This window comes from Aedes aegypti, chromosome 2 (genome assembly GCF_002204515.2).
Source record: "Aedes aegypti strain LVP_AGWG chromosome 2, AaegL5.0 Primary Assembly, whole genome shotgun sequence".
NCBI classification, from domain to species: Eukaryota; Metazoa; Arthropoda; class Insecta; order Diptera; family Culicidae; genus Aedes; species Aedes aegypti.
This window is the reverse complement of record NC_035108.1, coordinates 170,178,649-170,199,113: the sequence shown is the minus strand read 5'-3', so window position 1 is coordinate 170,199,113 and position 20,465 is coordinate 170,178,649. Positions and strand designations below refer to the sequence as shown.

General features: G+C 41.6%; 1 protein-coding gene across 2 annotated transcripts in view; it reads left to right on the top strand.

Moving 5' to 3' along the window:
• The window catches only part of LOC5564563 (protein sprouty), a 58,250-nt gene extending 39,321 nt beyond the window's left edge, over positions 1 to 18,929 (top strand). For both annotated transcript variants that reach the window (XM_021843129.1, XM_021843130.1), the window contains exon 2: positions 13,033 to 18,929. In XM_021843129.1, the coding sequence (XP_021698821.1) occupies positions 13,112 to 14,896 (1,785 nt within the window). In that variant the 5' untranslated portion in view covers positions 13,033 to 13,111 and the 3' untranslated portion in view covers positions 14,897 to 18,929. The remainder of the gene's footprint in view (positions 1 to 13,032) is intronic.
• Positions 18,930 to 20,465: the final 1,536 nt, after the last annotated feature.

The following is a 20,465-nucleotide window of genomic DNA, read 5'->3' as shown; positions in this document are numbered from 1 at the left end:
TTGACAATGAATAAAAACAAAACCCAAGAACGTTAGTTGAAATCAAAGAAAGGGTGGTCACCCTTCCAGTTTAGAGAGCAGCAAAGGAGAAGAAGTTCAGAAGTAGAATACAGAGTATAAAATTCAAAATTTTCTCTTTCGAATTGTAAAGCTTAGTTGGAATACCCTGTTCTAGGCCGCCCTACTGGATTGTCTCTGATTGCACTGTGTATGACAATCAGAAATGTACTGAAGATTACAATGACGCTTACGTCACTCTGCAAGATTACGACAACGAAGTGCTGATCTTCAGCAAGTACGAAATGTTCTACTCAGCCAGTAATGGTCATAATTCCCTTTTGCCAAAAATCTTCTCAAACCAACCGGAAAACGGAAAGGCCCGTAACTTCCTTCCCAAACCAAAAGCAACAGCCTCTCCGAAACCACATCCGACCGCATTAAGCCTTGGCCTGGCCCAAACTAGCACATTCAATGCAAAAGTGCGAGTCAGAGGTCGACAACCTTGGCGCGCGGAGAATCTCCTCGAACCATCCATCTATCTCCATCCCGTCCAAGACCGATCCATCCACCGTTGAGCTGATGTTGTTGTTGCTGCTGCTGCTGCTGCTGCTGCCGCTGGTGCGCGTCCTACTCCTTCACCTCCATCCTCCAACCCCACCCGCATCCTGGTTGATTTGCTTTCGCCTCTCCTGCAAAATCTTCTCCATCTCTCTACTACCTTCCTACGTGCCTACGTTCGTGATGTTGTTTTGTTGTTTTCTTTCTCCTCTTTACATCCTACCACGCCGCCGCCGCCGCCACCTCCACCGCCGCGCGCTGACCGTTGTACTGCTGAGGTGCTTTCTTTGACTCCCTTTCAACTCGTGCTCTCGGTCGACGTCCGTGTACGAGTTCGCGGTCGACCTGTTTCTCGAAAACCCGGGCACTCGTCGTCCGCAATCCGTCGACCCCGTCCGTAGTCGAGGCCGTTGCCGTGCTGCGCTGGTTTTATCGGCATCGTCATGGTGGAGAGTGTAATAACAACCTTCGCCTCAGTCACTTTTCTCGGCGTACTGCTCCGCGATCTTCTTGGTCTTCTTGATGGTCCCGTTCGTTGCAGCCAGCAGCGGTCAGGCATGGTCCAGCCAACCGCCACCGCCCGTGCCGTCGTCTCCTCCGCTAAATCTGTATCATACTTACCTTGTTGTGAGCGGAGAAACATAGCACAAAAAAAGGATCGCGTCGCAGCTTCTGTTGTTACGTTCGCGCGCTCACTGAAGAACGACATGGTGCGGGTGAAGGGAAGAGGAAGGTGTGTTCCTTCCACATTGATGCCTCGATGCGATGATCTCCTCTTGCACTACGCTGCAAGCAAACGAGAGAGCAAGCAACCCTCATGATCACCAGCTGCGTACCAGCTGTAGAGCGCACACGGACATAATTACGAATGATGATGATCGAGATGAGATTCTTTCTGTCAGCCAAGATTCGAGGGCAGTAGCAACGGCAGGCAGTACCGGTACGAAGTGGACGATAACAACACACAACACGGCATCATCGTCGCTCGTCTTGGGTTGTTCATGTGACCTCGTTACTGCTTAAGTGTTGACCATAGCACCGCAAATTAGTCGATTTTGCCACTGACAAGTAGATGTCGCATATAGCTTCTAGGCGTTGTACGTGCTAGATGCTCCAGCACTCCATGTCTTTCAAAACTTGTCAAGAGCAACAGAAGTGCGACAGCACTACAACCCTTCCGGATGGGTGCGTGAAACTAATTTAATTTGATGATCGACAGATTTTATCCTATTCGAAAAGCTTAAATCTAAGGTCGCTGGTTGGCTTCCCCACAGGCGCTGCCGGTGCTGCGTGACCTCTTTCTGGAACTGTCCTGCACTGCCGATCGAAAGTTTTCCGACCTACTCTAACGCTTTGGCTTGGTCCGGAAACATTCGATCCAGACCGGCTTCCAACCACACCAATGGGCCCTGATACACGCATCATTGCTGCAACAAAGGAGAGCACCTTTTGGATTTTTGGGACGCGTCCGGAGATCAGGTTGAAATCGATACCCATTTTTTTTTCACTTTGGTCAAACGACGTCGTCGACGACGGTCGTAGAAGCGACAGATGATCAGGTTTTCTTCTCGTCTCTTCTTCGAGTTTGACGAGTTTCATTACACACATTTTGTTGGATAGTGCGTGTGTATGTTGAATCAGGTGGACCCACTCGTCTACAAGATATCAAGTAACGCGACCTGAACGAAACAACTCCGTTTCGAAACCCTCGAAGAAGACCCCACTATGTGCCCAGGTCGTAAAAATCAACGCATGTTTCCCATACACTTTTTCTTTCTCCTCAAGAGGAATTTTATGAGCGCACCCTACCATGTTTATGACACACTCAAAAATCGCACTTTTGTGAAAACCGGATCCTGCTGAGGGTTCGAAAGTATGTTGAGGTTACCTACCTTGGGTTCATTTGCCTAATAACAGTCATAATCGGTGCGAAAACAGTCGAGTCCCAATCTCTATCGGAACATATTGGAAGATTGACACGCACACTCGAGCGGAATCTGAAAACAATTGAAAGCACTTGAACGTGAACAAAAGGTCCATTCAATGGCACCCGGCTGTGAGTAGAAGAAGGCACCGGCCCAGGTTTGCAAGTACACAAGAGGTGAGAAAAATTTACCTGTTTTCTAAATGCAACTCCAAGTTCAGCGATCAATGAAATTCCGTTGAAGCTGGGAGGATCTGGCTCGACTGCTGAGTTACACTGTTTCTACGGCTCCGAAGGATCGGAAAATCCCAAAGAAATCAAGAATGAAACATATTCGTTTCGATCTATAAGGGGTGGACAGAGAAACGGACGGATGGACGGAGGGCGTACCCGTAAATGGAATGTCTGAGAATCATCCAGACTGGTTCGCGCGCTATTCATGCCGATTTTTTTTTCCTCCCTCCGCTTCATCGGATTCTCCGTATTCCGTGCGGAGGTAATCGATTGGAGAAATAGGAATTTGAAATCACCTCATCGATCGCCTTTGCCTGAAGGTTGCCCGATTGCTCTAGACACAGGATCTTCGCTGTGAAATTTGTTGTTTTGGTGAAATCTGGATGAATATGCACTTTTTCGGGCTACGAAAAAGAGGAGAATGGTTCGGTCGTGATTTTGGGGCACTCCGTCTGGGAATAATCGAAAGTCAATAAATCGCGTGCTTTAGAACCAAACCATTGATTAGCGTTTTTGATCATCGATATTTTTCGAATCCTTGGAGATCAGAATCGCGCTGTACCTCCCTTAATAAGCCGGAGTTGCTATTGCCAATAACATTTGCTAAAATGAAGACTGTACTAGAGAAAAATGATACATTCATATCAAGTCGGAATAGTTTAGAGCCTATTATTGATAAAATCTTGTTTTTAATAAAATAATACGATAGAGCGTGTTCATGCTAATACTTTGACAAAGCTTTCCGCTAAAATGACGCTAATCAATTTAAAAATTGAGTCGAAATCTCAACCTTGACACTTTTGATCATGTTTGACGTTCATTTAGTCGACAAAAACGACTCACCCGGAGAAATCAGACTACCCAAAAAATAAGTTCTTTAAACTCAAGATTGGGTAAAGTGCATTTAGTTTTTACCCACGGTTGGGTTGTTTTGCCTCTTTCGCAACAGCAATGTTGTCAAAACAGAGAGAGTTACACCGACCCATCGTCGAAGTTCAATGGAATAAGCCAAATTTGGGTTATTTCGAGTTTACCCAACTTTTAGTTGTTTTAACCCACTACGGAGACTTCGAAAGCTAACGCTGGGTAGGGCACTGAGTTGTTTTTTCGCTGTTGTAAAATGAAAACTATCTAATGATAGTTATATGTCAGTTTATCCAAATTTGAGTTATCCCACGGAGGAGCCCAATGGCGTCAAAAGAAGTCAAAGTTGGGTTGATTTGTGGCTAGCGTTGCCAACCTTCCAGATTTGTCTGGAATATTCCAGATTTTTGAGGCCCCATTTTACAAAAATCTGCAAGATCCAGATAACATTTTTAATGAATTTGTAAGATTTTTAATTCTCCCGAAATTTGAGTCTGAGCTTTGTAATTTTGCATAAAATAAAAACAGAAAAAAAGGTTTTTAAAATTCAACATTTAAAATTTTAGTAGACATGTGTGTCTGGCAGGGTGTCCATCCATCCGGGATATCCGGGAAAAGCGGGAAAAATCCGGGACTAACCTAGAAAAATACCGGGAAAATATGTATTTTCATCATAACAATTCTAGTTTGTTTCAATTTCAAGCAATATGGACAATAGAGTGCGGCTTATTTTTCAAAAGTTCTCAAAACCAAAAATTCGTGTGCGCTTATGAATTCAAACCATAATTAATGAGAGGCCTCAAAATTTGAGCTATAAATATAAAGATTCTGTGGGGGCGCATGCGTCTTGAAGGTGAATTTTCAAGTTATAAAAAATGGTCTTCAGTGAAGTCACCATAACTTCGTTATTTTCTAACCAATTTTGAAACTTCCAGCACCATTATTGTCAAAATTGAATTTACGAAAACTTCCTAGAAAGAACACCAAATTAGTCTAAAGTAAAAACTAGTTTCAGTTAAAAGTATTTTACTCCAAACTTTTCCTCATTTTACTTAAAATTTTATCTTTGTTTAACCATAACTTCATAAATACTCAATCGATTCCAAATTTTGCTTTCATTGGTTTCAAGTGGTTCAAATAACACATCATTAAAAAAATGTTTTGACCAAGTTATTCAACAAAATCTGCGCTAAGACATTTTTTTAACGAAAAATGCCAAGTTTTCATATTTTTTCCAGTTAAACAATATCTCTTAAGCTGAAACTGGGGTTTGTCATTAGTTAAACCTTTGAAAAGGTTACAACTATTTATAAAATGAATGGAACAGAAATATATTTCCCATTTAAAAAAAAAATATGCTCCAATTCAACTCGTTGTTACAACAAGATACTTTAATAACTTAGGTTTTATAGAAAAAGTGCAATTTCCGGCGAAAAACTGAAATAATCCAAAAAATTAGGGTTTTTGTCATTAAAAAATCGCGTTTTTGGGTAGTTTTTGTTAGATAGCTCAGTCAAAACCATTTTTTACAAAATTGTGTGGTATGAACAGTTTAAAGACAACCAAATTTGTTTCAAAAACGTGTAAAAAGATTAGGAATCGGTTGAGTATTTATGCAGTTATGCTCAATCCTAGACAAATTTGATGTTCTACAAAGTTTCAATAAATTAGAAGTTAATGGTGCTAAATGCATCAAAATTGGTTAGAAAATAACGAGGCTATGGTGACATCACCGAAGGCCATTTTTTATAACTTGAAAATTGATCTTCAAGACGCTTGCGCCACCTCTAAATCTTTATATATTTAGCTCAAACTTTGAGGTTTCTCTTGTAATGTGATTTGAATTTATGAGAGCACACACTCGAACTTCGTATCATAACTAATTGTTGGTAGAGAAGTAGTTAAAGATTAACATCCTTGAAACATTTCGAGAAGGGTACTTAGGGATTCCTGGCAAGCTTCTTGGTGAGATGGTTGTTATATTTCTCTTTTGATTCATGGTGATTTTTCAATGAGATCTTTGCTGGAATTCTAACGGGAATCGAGCTCATAATTGATCAGTTTATTGAAAGTTTTTTTTTCTGAGAGATCATTCAAAAGGTTATTAGTAAATTGCTTAGAGTTTTCAGAGGATTCTAGAAAAGATCTTTGATTTTTGCTTAAAATCTTAGTAGCTTTGTAGAGATTGGTGAAAACCTGAGCTAAAAAAAATATAATGGCAAATTCATTGGGAGATCTACTAAAATCCTTAACAAATTCCATGATTCTCTTAATTCTTGGTGAAGCCTTGTCTGGATTACTAGTTTGACTTATCCTGGATTTATAATATAGTTCATATGAGGCTCCTGGCAAGATTTTGTATGGCTTTCTGCAGACCTACAGCGAATTCTTCCATTTTTTCTCAACAAATTTCTTGTAAGATTATTCATGAATTCATGGCAAGATCTTTGTGGATAAATAAATATATAGGTTCTTTAGGTATTTTTGGCCAATCTCTTGTGGTTTTAGATGATATTATTGATTATTGGTAGCATTGGTTCGCTACGTAGTTTCAAAAGTCATGAAACTTTTATTTTTATTGATTTTACTCTAAATAAATCATAGAAGTGTACGGATTTAGATTCATTTCTTAGGTGTACGGATTTCGATCCCGCACGGTAGTTTATTCCTGATTTGTTCTTCTACTTGCATTGAAAATAAATAGTGACAAAAAGGCTAAACTGCAGTTGTAGTTTGATAATGGCAATTTGTCATTTCAAAGCTTCCTAAATATTTTTAGCGTTTTAATTTTATTGATATACAGTAGTTTTTCGACTTTATCGCGGTTTATTTCAATCTCGCCTCATTACATCACGCTCGATTTAAGCATGGTTTCACATTTGATTATATTACGCCACGGCAATTGTATGATTTTCATACATTTTTCATTGAACGATAACCCTCAAATTATCAATAATCTTCTGATTGATCGATTTCTAATAAGCTGCGAATTTGACACTCGATTTCTTTTTTTGTTTTAGAGAGGATTTAATGAAAATCATATGGGGAGAAAATTCTTCTCCATTATGATCACGCTTAAGCATATCACGCCAAAATTTTGTTGATCGAGAAACTACTGTAATTCAAAAGTCTTTTTGGGGTAGGACGGTTTTTCATAGATATAACACTAAATAGTTTATTTTTTAATTTGAATACTGTGCAAAATTAATCTATAAATTTAATAAAAAAATAATTCATAAATAAGTTAGAGCAAGTCCCTCCAAATTTGGCCATTTTACATGAAAAAACGGAAACATCAGTTCGCAGAATCATCCTTTGTCATCATGTTTTTTTTTTTTTTTTTTTTTTTGAGGGCTTTTCAGTAGCTCAAGGGCTATCATTATCTTAGTCAATCTACATTTTCAAGGCCTAAATAAACAAAGACTTTGAGCTTCTGAACAACTATTCCAAAGGCGCCATTTTTCTCAGTGATCGAGCTGTAAAGATTGCAAAATAAATGTTTCATGCTCATTGGCGTCACCTGGTGGCAAAATTTAGAATCAATCAGCCAGATCAATGATTACCTTTGGCTTATTAAACAACTTTGCCGTAGACACCATTTTTATGAATGGTCAGGATTATGAGATATTCGCAAAATAAAAATTTCATGCACACTTAATGTCATTTCGCCTGAGTTGAAGCTTAGGCGAATTGACAAATGGGAATAAAATTCCCTGCAGAATGAGAGAGAGGCAGATAGAAAATAGTAATTAATTACTAAAATTGAGTAATTCTGTGACATCATCAAAGTAATCCAGGCTTATCCTTACGTCCTATCAAAATGTGGTCTTCGGCAAGGTTGTAGCTGGGAAGATTTCACACGAGAAGAGTTTGTTCACTTTCCCATAGATCGTTATGACAAGCAGTTAGAGGACTGAACACAGAAGGTTTGCCTTTCCCATAGTAATTTCCATATAAATCTCAAATGGCGTGTGCACAACCAAATTTCTTCCAAATCACTTCAAATTTGCATCAGTCTAGTGACCACCTAAGTCGAAATCTCAAACGATTATATTCTTTTTCTATCTTTCATTGAACATTTCAATTTATCAAGGTTTTCTCAACAACTAGTAACGCAAATTAGTAATGCTTATAACGCAAGCGTTATTCTCAATGGAAGTGAGTAAGAATCATCATTTAAGAACCATCTCATAACAGTTTTTAGTTAATTTAACTACATTTGGTCGGTGTTCAGACAGACCAGACTAGATGATATTTTGGCGTTCTAAAGATACGTTAAGGATTCCATAAATTTTATTTTCTACGATGCTGTTTCCATACAGATGTATCATCAAATAGATAAGTTACGTTATTACAACGAATGATGCCAATATTTCTACATTTCAAATGCCTGTGGTACTTTTTCCTGAAACCATTAAAATGCACTTGGTTCAGTCTGTCTGAACATCGACCATTTCAAGATTTTAACATAGCACTAAGACACAAATCAAAACATCTCTCTGTGGTATGATAATCTGTTTTTTAGTGTAAAATAATTACGGAATTGAGTTTATATTCATATAAAGCTATTAATTGAACACCCACTTCGATGTCACTTATTACATGTTTTGAATTTAGAAAAAAAAAATCCACCAAACCATTTCATTTCGACTGCAGCAGTCGTGAAAAACGTCTATCGCCTCCTCGGATGGGTTTGCTTGCGGATGGGCACGTGCTTTGTGGCGACCGGACGAGTATCTTTTATTTTATTTTATTTTTTTGCATGAATGAATGAATGAATATTTTCGTCTCTCCGTTTGCTGTGGTCTCTGCGCGCGGCGCAAACACCGACAAACTTGTTTTTGTGAGAAGATTTTTTTTGTACTTTTCATATTTTGTTTGTCATTGCTCACACTCTGCGGCTGTGGCGGACACTGGCTCCGTCCTGCGACGAGTCGACGACGGAGATCACGTCCACCATCGTTTTGAGTTTGCGAATATTTATTATGTAGGTAGGCCATGGTTTGTCGGCTGGCTCTACTATTCAGACGGCGGTACAGATGGTCTCAAAAAATTAAATAGGGGGAAGAGGTATAGAAGTGTGAATGTAATTAAATGGTAGTTTACTTCTTCTATCGTAATCCTGGGAACATCACAATATACTATTGAATCATTAACGCTAGTAGTTTTTTAGTAACGCATGCGTTACATATGATGAGTACGAAGGTGTTATGCTGTTATTCTACATTTTTTACATTTTATTAATACAGTAACTAGTAAAGTGACCTCGATAAATTGATCACGCCTAATCTAAATTAAAGTGGCCTAAAAATCATAATTATTAAAAAAATAGCCGGCCAACGCCGCTTGTTCCGCATGGCTATACACTTTTATCCTCTGGCGTTTATTTATAAGACACGAATCTAAAAATACCCGTTTAAAGTGTACTACACCTGCAACCAATAAGGTATCCCTCACATTTTGGCAATATCCCTCTGCGTGCTAGATCCGAAACGGCACGGAAAGGCGTGAAAGGTGTATTTTCAGTGGAATATCCCATTCTACGTCAATGGACGATTTTTTTTTTCATCCTCTCATCATTCGAGCAAACAAACAGAAAGTTCGTCAAGGCGGGACGAAGGGAGTAGTGGGCACGTGTTCAAAGACGCTCGACGCCCACACTCCGAAAATAAATCCGATATAAACGACGACGGACGGACGGACGCGTCGGATGGATGTTGATGATGATGATGGGATACCTCTCTTGGCCCGATCTTACAGTCAAATGGAATCAGAATGAATACGCACATGACAGGCCATCGCACTACGGCTTCATTGGTAGACAGAAGACAGGTGCCACCAGAGGTTGTTCCCCACCTGGACTGAACGACAATGAACATGGGAAGACCATAGTAGGCGGGGGTGTTTTCGATTGGAGCTATTTTTCTGATGATGGATTTTAGGGATGTCCTTTAAATTTAATTTGTCGGAATCATCGGTTTCCACATTTCACGCCCATTATAATGATTTTTTTATGTAAAAATTTAAATAATGAACACTTTTTCCTCCAACCATGGACAGCTGATGTTGCATAGCAACCATTCTGGCATCCCTAGGTGATGACCTTCGCACAATCTTTTGCCAGTACGTACGCCAAGCTGGATTACGAGGGCTACTAACGACACCTACGCCCGGTATTTCGCGCCCTTTTCGCCTACCCATGAGTATTACCGCCACCCGTTGCTTTGCCCTCGGCGGACACTCTTCTACAAAGCCAACTGTCAGTCCGCTGTCGACGTTGTTGTCGTGATTTTGACCACGCTTTTTCTCTACCTCCTTTTATCCAGTGGAAACATGGAAACCATCCAAGCAGGCCACGAGCCAAAGCGCTTCGCCGTGGTGCCATACAACCACTCTTCGACGCCCACATAATATTCCGTGTGTCCACAGTGTGGCGATTAGATACGACGGGCACGTGCCCACAACACCACTCGGTTGATCCAAGTTGAAGACGACGAGAACGTAGGCTTCTTCGGTGAACACCTTCTCCAGTTGATGTAATTTGCATTTAGTTTTTACGAAATCACATCTCATAGATTTTTTAAGCTTCCGATAGAATGGATCATTCAAACACTACAACAGACGCTAAGATAAGCATAGATAGCGCTACCGTAGTCTTGTACGTTTGACACAACGCTGCCACAAATATAGATGTCCTATATGTCTGCTCAATTTTTGGAGTGCAAAGTGAGCTCGATTTCCATGGATCATTGAGGGGGCCTTATTTGGTACTCACCGTATCAAAACAAAGGCGCCAGCTTATATGACACATAACATTGTGACAGCTCTGTCGTTCTGTCAAACGCACAAGACTACGGTGGCGCTATCTATGCCTATCATACCGGCCGTTTTGGTTATTTTATTGATCTATTATGGTAGATTGGGTCGAACTTGGACTCAATGGTTAGTTAATTGTAGCTGAAAATATTGAACTCCTCAAACGCCCCTATGTTTCATAATGTGCCCTACAAGCTTAGCGATCATGTTAGGTTTTCCAATCGCCCTTGTTTGTGCCAGATCACGGAAACAATTTTCCAGTCGCAGCAACGAGTGCCGCAACGCGCGGTGGATATTTCCTTTCTCTTCTCGTCCACCGTGCCTGTCTGTCACAGGCGCAGCACATACCTAATGTGCCTGTGTGTATGATATAAATGAAATGAAATGTAGACCGCGCACCGCGTTTGCAATAATTTGCTTCCAAGAAATACCTTGCCAACTGCACATATTCTATATGGAGCTGCATCACAGCCAGAAACCGCCGCCGCGTACCGAGTAATAGAGATGGTCGGGTTTCACATTTTTCAAACCCGAACCCGACCCGTACCCGAATCATTTTATTCCTTTAAACCCGGACCCGACCCGAACCCGAGACAAAAATTGAAAAGCAAACCCGGACCCGACCCGAACCCGAAAGAAATTCGCTGTTCAAACCCGAACCCGACCCGAAACCCGAAAAAGTTTTCTAAGAAAAACCCGAATAGAACCCGAGTTCGAAAAGACGATAAATTCATCGTTTCTGATGCATAGGGAAGCTTTCAGGTTGTTACTTTGTGAACAATTATTACCAAACCCGATCCAAACCCGGATAAACCCGACATTTTTCAAGCCCGAACCCGACCCGTACCCGATAATTTTTTAACCTTCAAACCCGACCCGAACCCGAACCCGATAAAATAAAAATTTTCAAAACCCGAGACCCGACCATCTCTACCGAGTAACTTACTAATTGCTGCTCATTTCATACTGCGATCAATATAGGCGCAATTAGGGCACAAGCAGTTAAGTACAGCGATCGTACGATCATGCTCTTGACAGCTAGTTGGGCTAACTGAACGAACAGAAATTTCTTTCGTTAAGTTCTTTGTGCGGCTTGTCACAATTGTTATCGCTTGGACCAGTGCGATCGGTTTGATCGGTTTGGCATGTCAAACTCCAAACGCATATTCTGAATGATCATGCGATCGCATAAACAGATCTGTACAGAAACAGCGTAACCGTGTGTAACGATAAACAGCCAGCGCTCTCCCATCACGCTAAGTGCGAGGTATTTTTAGAGCAGCGAGAAGAAGTTTTCTCCTTTCGTTCAAAATTTGCCGCTTTTGCTGGAGTGCTAGTTTTGCACATGTCTGGATGTAGCAGATCTACGAAAACGTTCGTACCGAAACCGGAAGTTATGATCACCGTCGATCTCCGGCACAAATGTTTCACACATTGTGCTAAATGTGGATGGGTGCTCATGAATCGACGAAAAAAAGCTAATTCGGTCAGTTGACAACTTAACGAAGCTATAATCATGGACACAAGTGTGAGACTGCTGGTAATAAGGTGAGGCGGGGTAAGGTGGCGCGCAGTCAATAATGTCCCTGACGCCAGTGTAATCAACAACAATCCGTGCTGCTCGTCGTCGCGATCGTCGTCACCGTTGCCGGTCGTCACACACACACTTCGAAAAAAAAAATAAAGTAAAAAAAAATGAGAATACCGGACAGTCAGCATTCCATTCGAACGATTCGAATGAACGAACGGCAGCTACGGCTACGAATGACCGAAAAAAGGGAATTGGAGAAGAATTAGCAGCAGCGTGGCCCAAGAACAGACAAAATTCTAAACATTCGTAAAATTCTTTGTTTTTTATTTCCTCCGACCATCGCCTTTCGATGCTGCAACAACAGTCACTCCATTGACATTGATCACCTTCTTCACCATCATCATCAGCGATAATAAAGGCTATCCAATCATTGTTTTTATTGGTTAGGAGAGTAATTTTGAGCATATTGTCCTATTCAAGCATATATAGGATTCGATCTTTGAAATTATAATCAGATAGATTTCATTTTTGATTTCATCTCCTTGTATGTTCACCTATCAGTGATTATTAATTAGTTGACATTGAATGCTATTGATCATATTCATATGAACAATATTTTTACAGTTTTTAACGAAATGTTCTTCGAATGGTAACACTCCGTCCAAATATAGTCCCTACTCGATCGATGTTCTTTTATTAACAGTTGGAGCTCAATCCAATTTGGTGTCACTTTTCAGCTGATTCACGACAGTAATAAAAGTCGTCCACGCTGTAGGGGTTCACCCCGTTCATTGAATGAAATTCAATATCTTATGAGACTTGAATCGCTAGTTGACCACCACCACCACCACCATTACCACCAGACAGATTGATGTGATATCAGTAATCGAGTCCGTCTCCGTTTATTTGTCCCGGGCTGCTTCCCGTTTGCGTTGCGTTGATCTGCAGGAAACCGGAGCCCGTTATCGGTCATAACAAAATTGTGCTGCGCGCGTCACGTTGTCGTTTCGACGACAGCGAGGACGCCATCGCAGTCGATGATTTACTGTACCACAACAGAAGGCACCACTCTAATGAATGTCTTTTCTGGTTTCTTTTCTTGCAGAAGGCGATTAAAACGATGACGGATCTTGGTGGACCACGGCTGAAGACAACACATCGAAGCCGCTAGTGTAACGAGCTACATGGATCGCAGAAATGGCGGCGATCCTTTGGCGCCACCTCGGCCCCCTAAGTCCTTGCCTCGTGTTCATCGTCCCCGGGCTCCTGAGCCGACCATAATGAGCGCTGCCAACAGTACCAATCAATCTTCAGCGAACAACAGCGCAAACAATACGACGATTACGAATCGAAGTCTCCATAACGTACAGCAACTGTCACCAAAACCTAGGAATCTAAGCGCTTCCAGTTCCCCTGCGCGTAACCTTAGTAGCAATATATTATCATCAATTCCACCGCCGTTGCCACCTCAAATAGCGCCCTTGACACCGCTTCACACCCGAAGCAGTAGCAACAGCAGCAGCATCAGCAGTAGTAGTCATCATCATCCGCACCACCACCAACTTTCTACTAGTAGTATCGTTAGCAATAATCTAGCCCAGCCAGCAAGTACCTTCTCGCGACGACGTCCACCGGCAGCTTTACCAACTAACTCGACACCGAGCATTTTGAACCCAAGCATTGAGACGACAGCGTCGACTACGACGACAACGTCTGCCTCATCCCCGGTCACCCTGGCTGCACCTAGACCAGAGAACGAAAGGCTTACTAACGAGTATGTCGATACACCGTTTAGTAGACTGTCACCTGCATCGAACCGTCAGCGGGGGCAGCATGCTATTGGATCCGCGGCGACCACCGGGTCGGCGACGACTCCGATGCCTTCGGTGGCATCCAGTATCGACCGTCACCATCAACTATCAGTATCGCAACCAACTAATAATCGATTACATTCGCCTAGCACTATCCATAGTAGCAATAGTACAACGGTGTCGACCATCGGTAAGCCAATCGGATCCACGGCGACAACCACCACGCTGCACAGCAGCAATAGGAACTTTAACAATAATACAATCAACTCTAGGCCAAACCAATTACCACTGGGACAAACGACGTCTTCGACGGCGGCAACGACAACAACCACGACGGGAACGACCGGTATGCCCTTATCGGGAGCACCGACGATACAGTCAGCGACATTGCCAATTACCAAACAACCAGTATCAAACAACTTTAGCAAAGACTCATCGGCAGCCGGTCTGCACGAGCTTGACACCGATCTACACCCATCAAGTGGTGATCTACTTAATTCCATCACCTGCCCTCAGTGTAAAAAGTGTCGGTGCGAAGAATGTCAACGGCCGCGACAGCTACCCTCTCGATGGCTTTGCGATAAAACCTGTCTCTGCAGTGCGGAGACCATCATTGACTACGCTTCATGTCTATGCTGTGTCAAGGCGCTGTTCTACCACTGTTCGAAGGATCATGAACTGGAACGCGAAAGCGATACAGTTTCCTGTGCAGACGATCCCTGCTCTTGTGTTCCCCATAAGCGAACGACTCGTTGGGGCTGCCTGGCGGCCCTCTCTCTTCCACTGCCCTGTCTATTGTGCTACTGGCCAATGCGGGGTTGTGTTGCCATCTGTGCGAAATGCTACGCAAAACATTCCCGACACGGTTGCCGCTGTCAGTCACAGAACGGTAGCAGTCTCGCCGACAGTATCCTCGGTGGAACAGGCCTGGGCAGTGGTAGCCTTGGTGGAGGTGGTAACGGTGGGTCACAAGGTGGTAACGGCAATCTGGATCACGGTAGCAATATCAGCAGCAAATTCTCCACCGTCAGTAGTACTAGCCCGTTCAGCAAGGGACACCACCACCATCATCATCATAGTCACCACAATCATCATCATCATCATTCGGGGGATCTTACGCCCGAAAAGCGCCTGCTCGATTCCAGCCCGGAGTACTGATATATGCTGTATCTGTAAGCGGGCAACGAAGGAGGCAGCGGCGGCAGCTGATGCCATTTTCGAGAAACAAGGCCCGCTGGCAGAGATCATCACGATCGCATCCGGCGTTCAACGGTAAACAATAGTAGGTAGTAGTAATAATAATAAACTCGGCGAGCGCAACAGACAATGCCCGCGCGCGTACTCTGTGGCTATATGTAGGTAGAAGGGAAAACAAAACGTATAAAAAAGCGAAGAGCAAAGTTCGAAGCATATATAGGAATGGGAGAAATGTTTTTTAATTATAATTTAACCAAAGACTGCAGACTATTATTGAGTTATGTTTTTTGATATAAATAATGTTTTTCGTGTAATGCAAGCGAAACGAACCGACGAGGAAGATGCAAATCTGTAAATTATCCACTAATATACGGGCTTAACTATGGATTGCTTCAAACAGATCGAGAACGAAGCAGGATGAAAGTCGAATCATAAAGTCATACTACCCACTACTACTACTATTACACACCTTCCTACTACTGCTAGGTTTCGTTACAGAAAAAAATGAATCAATACAGCTACAGTTACTAAAGAAATTCGAAGAGCAGGATTAGGACGCGGGAAAGATAACTAATTTATTCTAACTGTATACAGATTTTAAGGCAAATGCGCAATCTCTCAATTTTCCAGAGAGGTTAAGATTTTTTTTCTACTGAGAGCGTAGAATGCGTTCACCAAAACGGCGAAAGTCTACGGTGCGAATGGCGTTCTTCTTGTGTATAGGGAATTAGATAGGACATTTTCCAAATGGCTAGACGGCACGGCGAATTCAGGGAAGAGAGAGGATGCGCGAATGAATCTAGGTGTGGACGCGAGGAATCATTACTGATGTTTTCTGTTCATAAATGCGTAATTTATTTCCTACGTTCCGTTTTGTTTCAAGCAAACAAGTGTATGGAATAATGCAAGTGTACGATTGTTTTCGCGATATTTTAGAAATATCGGGGAAATGCGAGTAAGTTGACGGAATTCTGAGTGCACGCAAGTCAATGGCCGGTAAGACGAGAGGTTAGGTAACAGCTGTCAGAGGGAACTGAAAGCGAGGAACTCTTGAAGCATATAGATGAAACAGAGTTGAACAAAATCATGTAAATAAGTATACATATTTATCCAAAACAAAACCAAGCGACTAATTTAATGTAGGGCGCCCGTGTGGCAAACAAAGAAACTATTTTCTTAAAAAAAACTGTACGATTGAAGGATGCTGTATATAAACCGATAGGAAGCGGTTCGCAAAGAAACTGAATAAAGGGAAAACAGATGATAAGCATATTTATATTTAAATACACGCGAAAGAACCACTGAAGAAATGTAATATATTTTGGGAGTGTTCTAGTTTTTGTTTGAGGCGAAGAGCGTGAGCGAGTGTGAGTGTGTGCGCGATTGTTCCACGTGACCAGAGTGTTTGGAAGAGTGGCATAAGGCGTGAATGTAGTGCGTTATTCTTCTGTGTAAATATTTACCACACAGGAAAAAGGAAAGAAAGCAACAAATCAGCATTATCCGGTACGAACCAATTGTATTTCAGACGAAAACAAAATCCACTGCAAAGAGCCTATGAAACGAGCGGCAGGCAAAACAGTCATGCGATCAGTGAGCAGAGTTTCCAAAAAAAAAGAAGAGAGTGGTAGGTTCAAAACAAAAGGAGTTAATGTTGCTGGCAGCGGCTTCGGCTCGAAACGCGCGATCCACGTGGTTTGCGGCGGCGAATAGACGCTAATCACTCGTGTGAATCGATTGTGGAATGACAAGTATGCAAAAATTATCACGCTCCCAATCACTGGCTGCCATAGCCGAGCAAACAAACAAACAAAAAAAAAAAAACGAACCCAAGGTTCAACGGGTGTGAATGTACTTTTCGCGATCATATCAACGACGCTCAAGCCTCGTCGTCAGTAAATACCACAGAGCCTCCGGCCCTGCTGGTCTGCGGGAAAAAATCGGTTCATTGTTATTTAAATTGATAAAAGCGCTGATTAAAGTGATGCATTCACCACGTTTCCGTAAAAGTTTTTTTTTTGTTCAGGGTGTGTGATTGTGTGCGTGAAAGTATTCCTACGGCAAGGGGCTCTCCAATGGTGGCAGGTTTTTTTTTTTCCTCTGCCGGGACATATTTTTCCGAAGCGTCGATCGATCATGGAGGGGCTTGACCGCGCGCGCCGCAACCGACTTAACAGATTGTAGGAACACTTAGGAATCCGCTTTACGACGTGTGTATGGAAGGAGAATGAATCCACCATCATCAGTGCGCTGTCCCGTAGAGCGACGTGAAATATTTAAACGTCGGTGATAACCTATATGGTTGCAAGCGAACATAAATAACAGATAATATTTTAGTCAGTGGAGCGCTGAATGTGCCTGAACGGAAACCGGGAGCGAGAAAGGAACATTTGGCTCACGGTTGATGTGGGCATTGAAGTGTATTTTATGAAGCAAATTATCATTCAGATGGATTTACTTCTCTGGATATAAATTTGGGCTTGTGTCGGAATTTGATCGGAATGAATGGAGGGAAAAATGGATTCAATAGAGTCCTAAATTCTCAATTGTTGCACCTAACGCATAAGCTTGCAGTAGAAACATAAGTTTATTATATTAAAACTTTTACAATTTTTGAGTTTTTGCAACACCCCTAGTTTTTAATTCATGTTTTGGAAGAATTGTATTTTCCGTGTACTTTTCGTTTCATGCTTCGAATGTGTCATAGTTAAAATTTTAACCTAATTAGTCGTTATCAGAGCGAGAAAGTTTGACAAAGTGCTCGTAAGAACTTGTTTTGTTGTGTCATCAAATAAAAATTGAGATGTTAGGAGTCTATTGGTGACAATTTTACCTTGGATAGTAAACTTTTTTGTAGAATATTATTCAAGTACAAAGTTGTTTACTGAACACAATAGTGATCATTTATATGAGAGATAAGCAGAAGTAAACTGGAATGATTTGGCAATAGACCAGCAGTGCTGAGTTTGCTTGGCGTCGAGAATGATATTCAGGGTCCATCCATCCATCCGGGAACTACATGTAACCGGGAAAAATACGGGAATGTGAAGAACACACCGGCAAAATGTGTATTTGTGCGGTCATAAAAAGACAGTTAACGATCCTTGAAAAATTTCTAGAAGGGCGGGGAATGGGAAACTTTTAATGAGATCTATGCTAGAGTCCTAACGTGAACCGAGCCGATAATTGATCAATTTTTTGAAAGTTGTTTCTAAGAGATCATTGAAACATTATTAGTAGATTGTTGATATGATAGATTTTAGAAAAGATCCTTGGCTAATTTTGCTTGAAACTCCTAGTAGACTCCAATGAATTGGCGAAAAGCTGATTCAAAAAAAAAATTTTGCATGTTTCTTTAGAGATCTACTGAAATCCTGCACAGATTAATTAATAATTCCGTTTGGCGAATTTCTATGATTATTGATGACACTGATTCTTGGCAGAGTACAGTCTGGAGTTGAAATCAAATTCCTTGCTGGCTGATGGTGACCAATCGGATATGGTTGTCAAGATTTGTGTTCTTGAAAATTCGATGTGTGGCTTCGTTCTATAAGAGATTCTTTTTAAGAGATTGAACGCTACCCTTTATATAGAGTCAATGAAGTGCTTATTTCATGCATTAGGCTTAATGAATCAATAATAGGGTTTCGAGGCGGTGAAAACGCTGTTATTTTGCGTGTTTGGCATTGTAGTTCTATTAAAATGTTTAAATGCATTTCTAATGCTGATTCGTGGCTCATTCTTCGTGCTTATGGTTACTTGGCCAATCAGCTTTCGCGCGATTTGACTCGCTTCTACAAGAACATTGATTGAACTCGTTTAGATGACGCTTCGGCAAATATAAAAAAACGACACTATTATCGAAAGTCGAGTGCTCGCTGCAAATGTACCATTCAGCTCTCGTTCAACTCTTCCTGGAAATGGAAAATAATCGATTTTCATTTTTCTCAAGTTCGTTCTCTGACGGTTTCCTGATAAATACAAATACGGTTTGTTGAGCGAAACGAATCAATAAAGGTCTGATGCCAAAGAAGCAATGGCATAAGGAGTCCAAAATCAGAACCATCTGTTTTACGGAGATCCTAACGAAAACCGAAAAAAGGAATGTTGGCTATCTTTTTTCCTTTTCAGAAGAACTCCTTTTTTGTGCTCTCGTTGTTCTTCTGCCATACGGTTCCCCGGACAAACGTCGATTTTTGAAAGGGAAATTATGTTTTATGTTCTCGTTTTTTTTCCTTTCTGGAATCTGAGATAAAATATTTTCAAGGGTCGTTCATCGTCGTCGTCGTCGTCACCAAAGACCGGTGATCCCGAACTGAAATAGAATCCGAATCTCATCCGCCCGAAAGGCCGTTCGTCGTCGATACCGATGTCGTGTATGGCGTAATCCAAACTCGCCATGCTTTTATCGTTCCTTTCGTTGAGGTTAGGATACCTACACCAAACCGAAGAATCAATACGTGCCCTGCATGCAGCATGATCGTTTTTTTATGAATTTCCTGTCTAATTTATCAAGCCATGAAAGCAGTCGTCTCCGCGTGCTGTCTATGTCTCCCCGTTCTTTTGAAGGGTCCAGCCAGAACGCTCACATACTTACACCCGCCGATGGAGTTTATATGACGCGACGCCGCGCGGCAGGAATGTGAGCAAAACGAACGCAGAGTGTAGGAAATCTCAACTCAAGTAGAACATTTATCTTTGGAGATTTCCTCTTTCGAAAGCTCGGACAGAAAATCCAGTGCGCAGCGGTGCACTGCGCCGCTGTGTTGGCTTTTGAAAACAGGAAACGACTGCCATTTTCATTCATTAAATTTTCGTAGCAGTGAGTCTGAAAATGACGTGATGGGCACGTGAGGCTATACGGGGACGCAACGCGATCGCTGCTCCAGAACGTGGGAGATACGGAACGGTGTGTCAGTTCTGATGCACTTTGCAGACATTTGGAATATTTTTTTAGCAATTTTTACAATCAATGTAATATGTCAAGCTATTACTTTTGACACAAAATCTCACATTGAATATTACACAAGCGTATCTGCAGTGATCGATTTCTCTTCGGCTTAGTACACGAAAGCTAACCGATTTTCGGAACAATTTACGATGCTGCATGCCGACGGACGATAACTACTTTCTACTAAAACAAAAACAGCAGTCGAAAACAGTCGCCCGGCCCAGTAATTTGTAAAAGGGAAAATCGACAAAGAGAAATCGATCATTGCAGATACGCCCTAATGATACTTGACGCGAGAAATGTTCCTTTGACATTTCGAAAGGTACACGGAAAACATAATTCACTCAAAATTTGTGTTTAAATCTATGGGTGCGGTATGAACTCAAAAACAAAGTTGTTTGGGCTTGAGCCAATACAAAACATTAGAAAATTGGGTACACATGAATTACTGATGTAAGCTCAAGCATTTGATACAATTTGTCTGTTGTTTCTCGCATTTAGTATCATAATGGAATATCTGCAATGATCGGTTTCTTTTCAACGATTTTCTCTTTGGATTTTCACGTAAAGTACAAACAA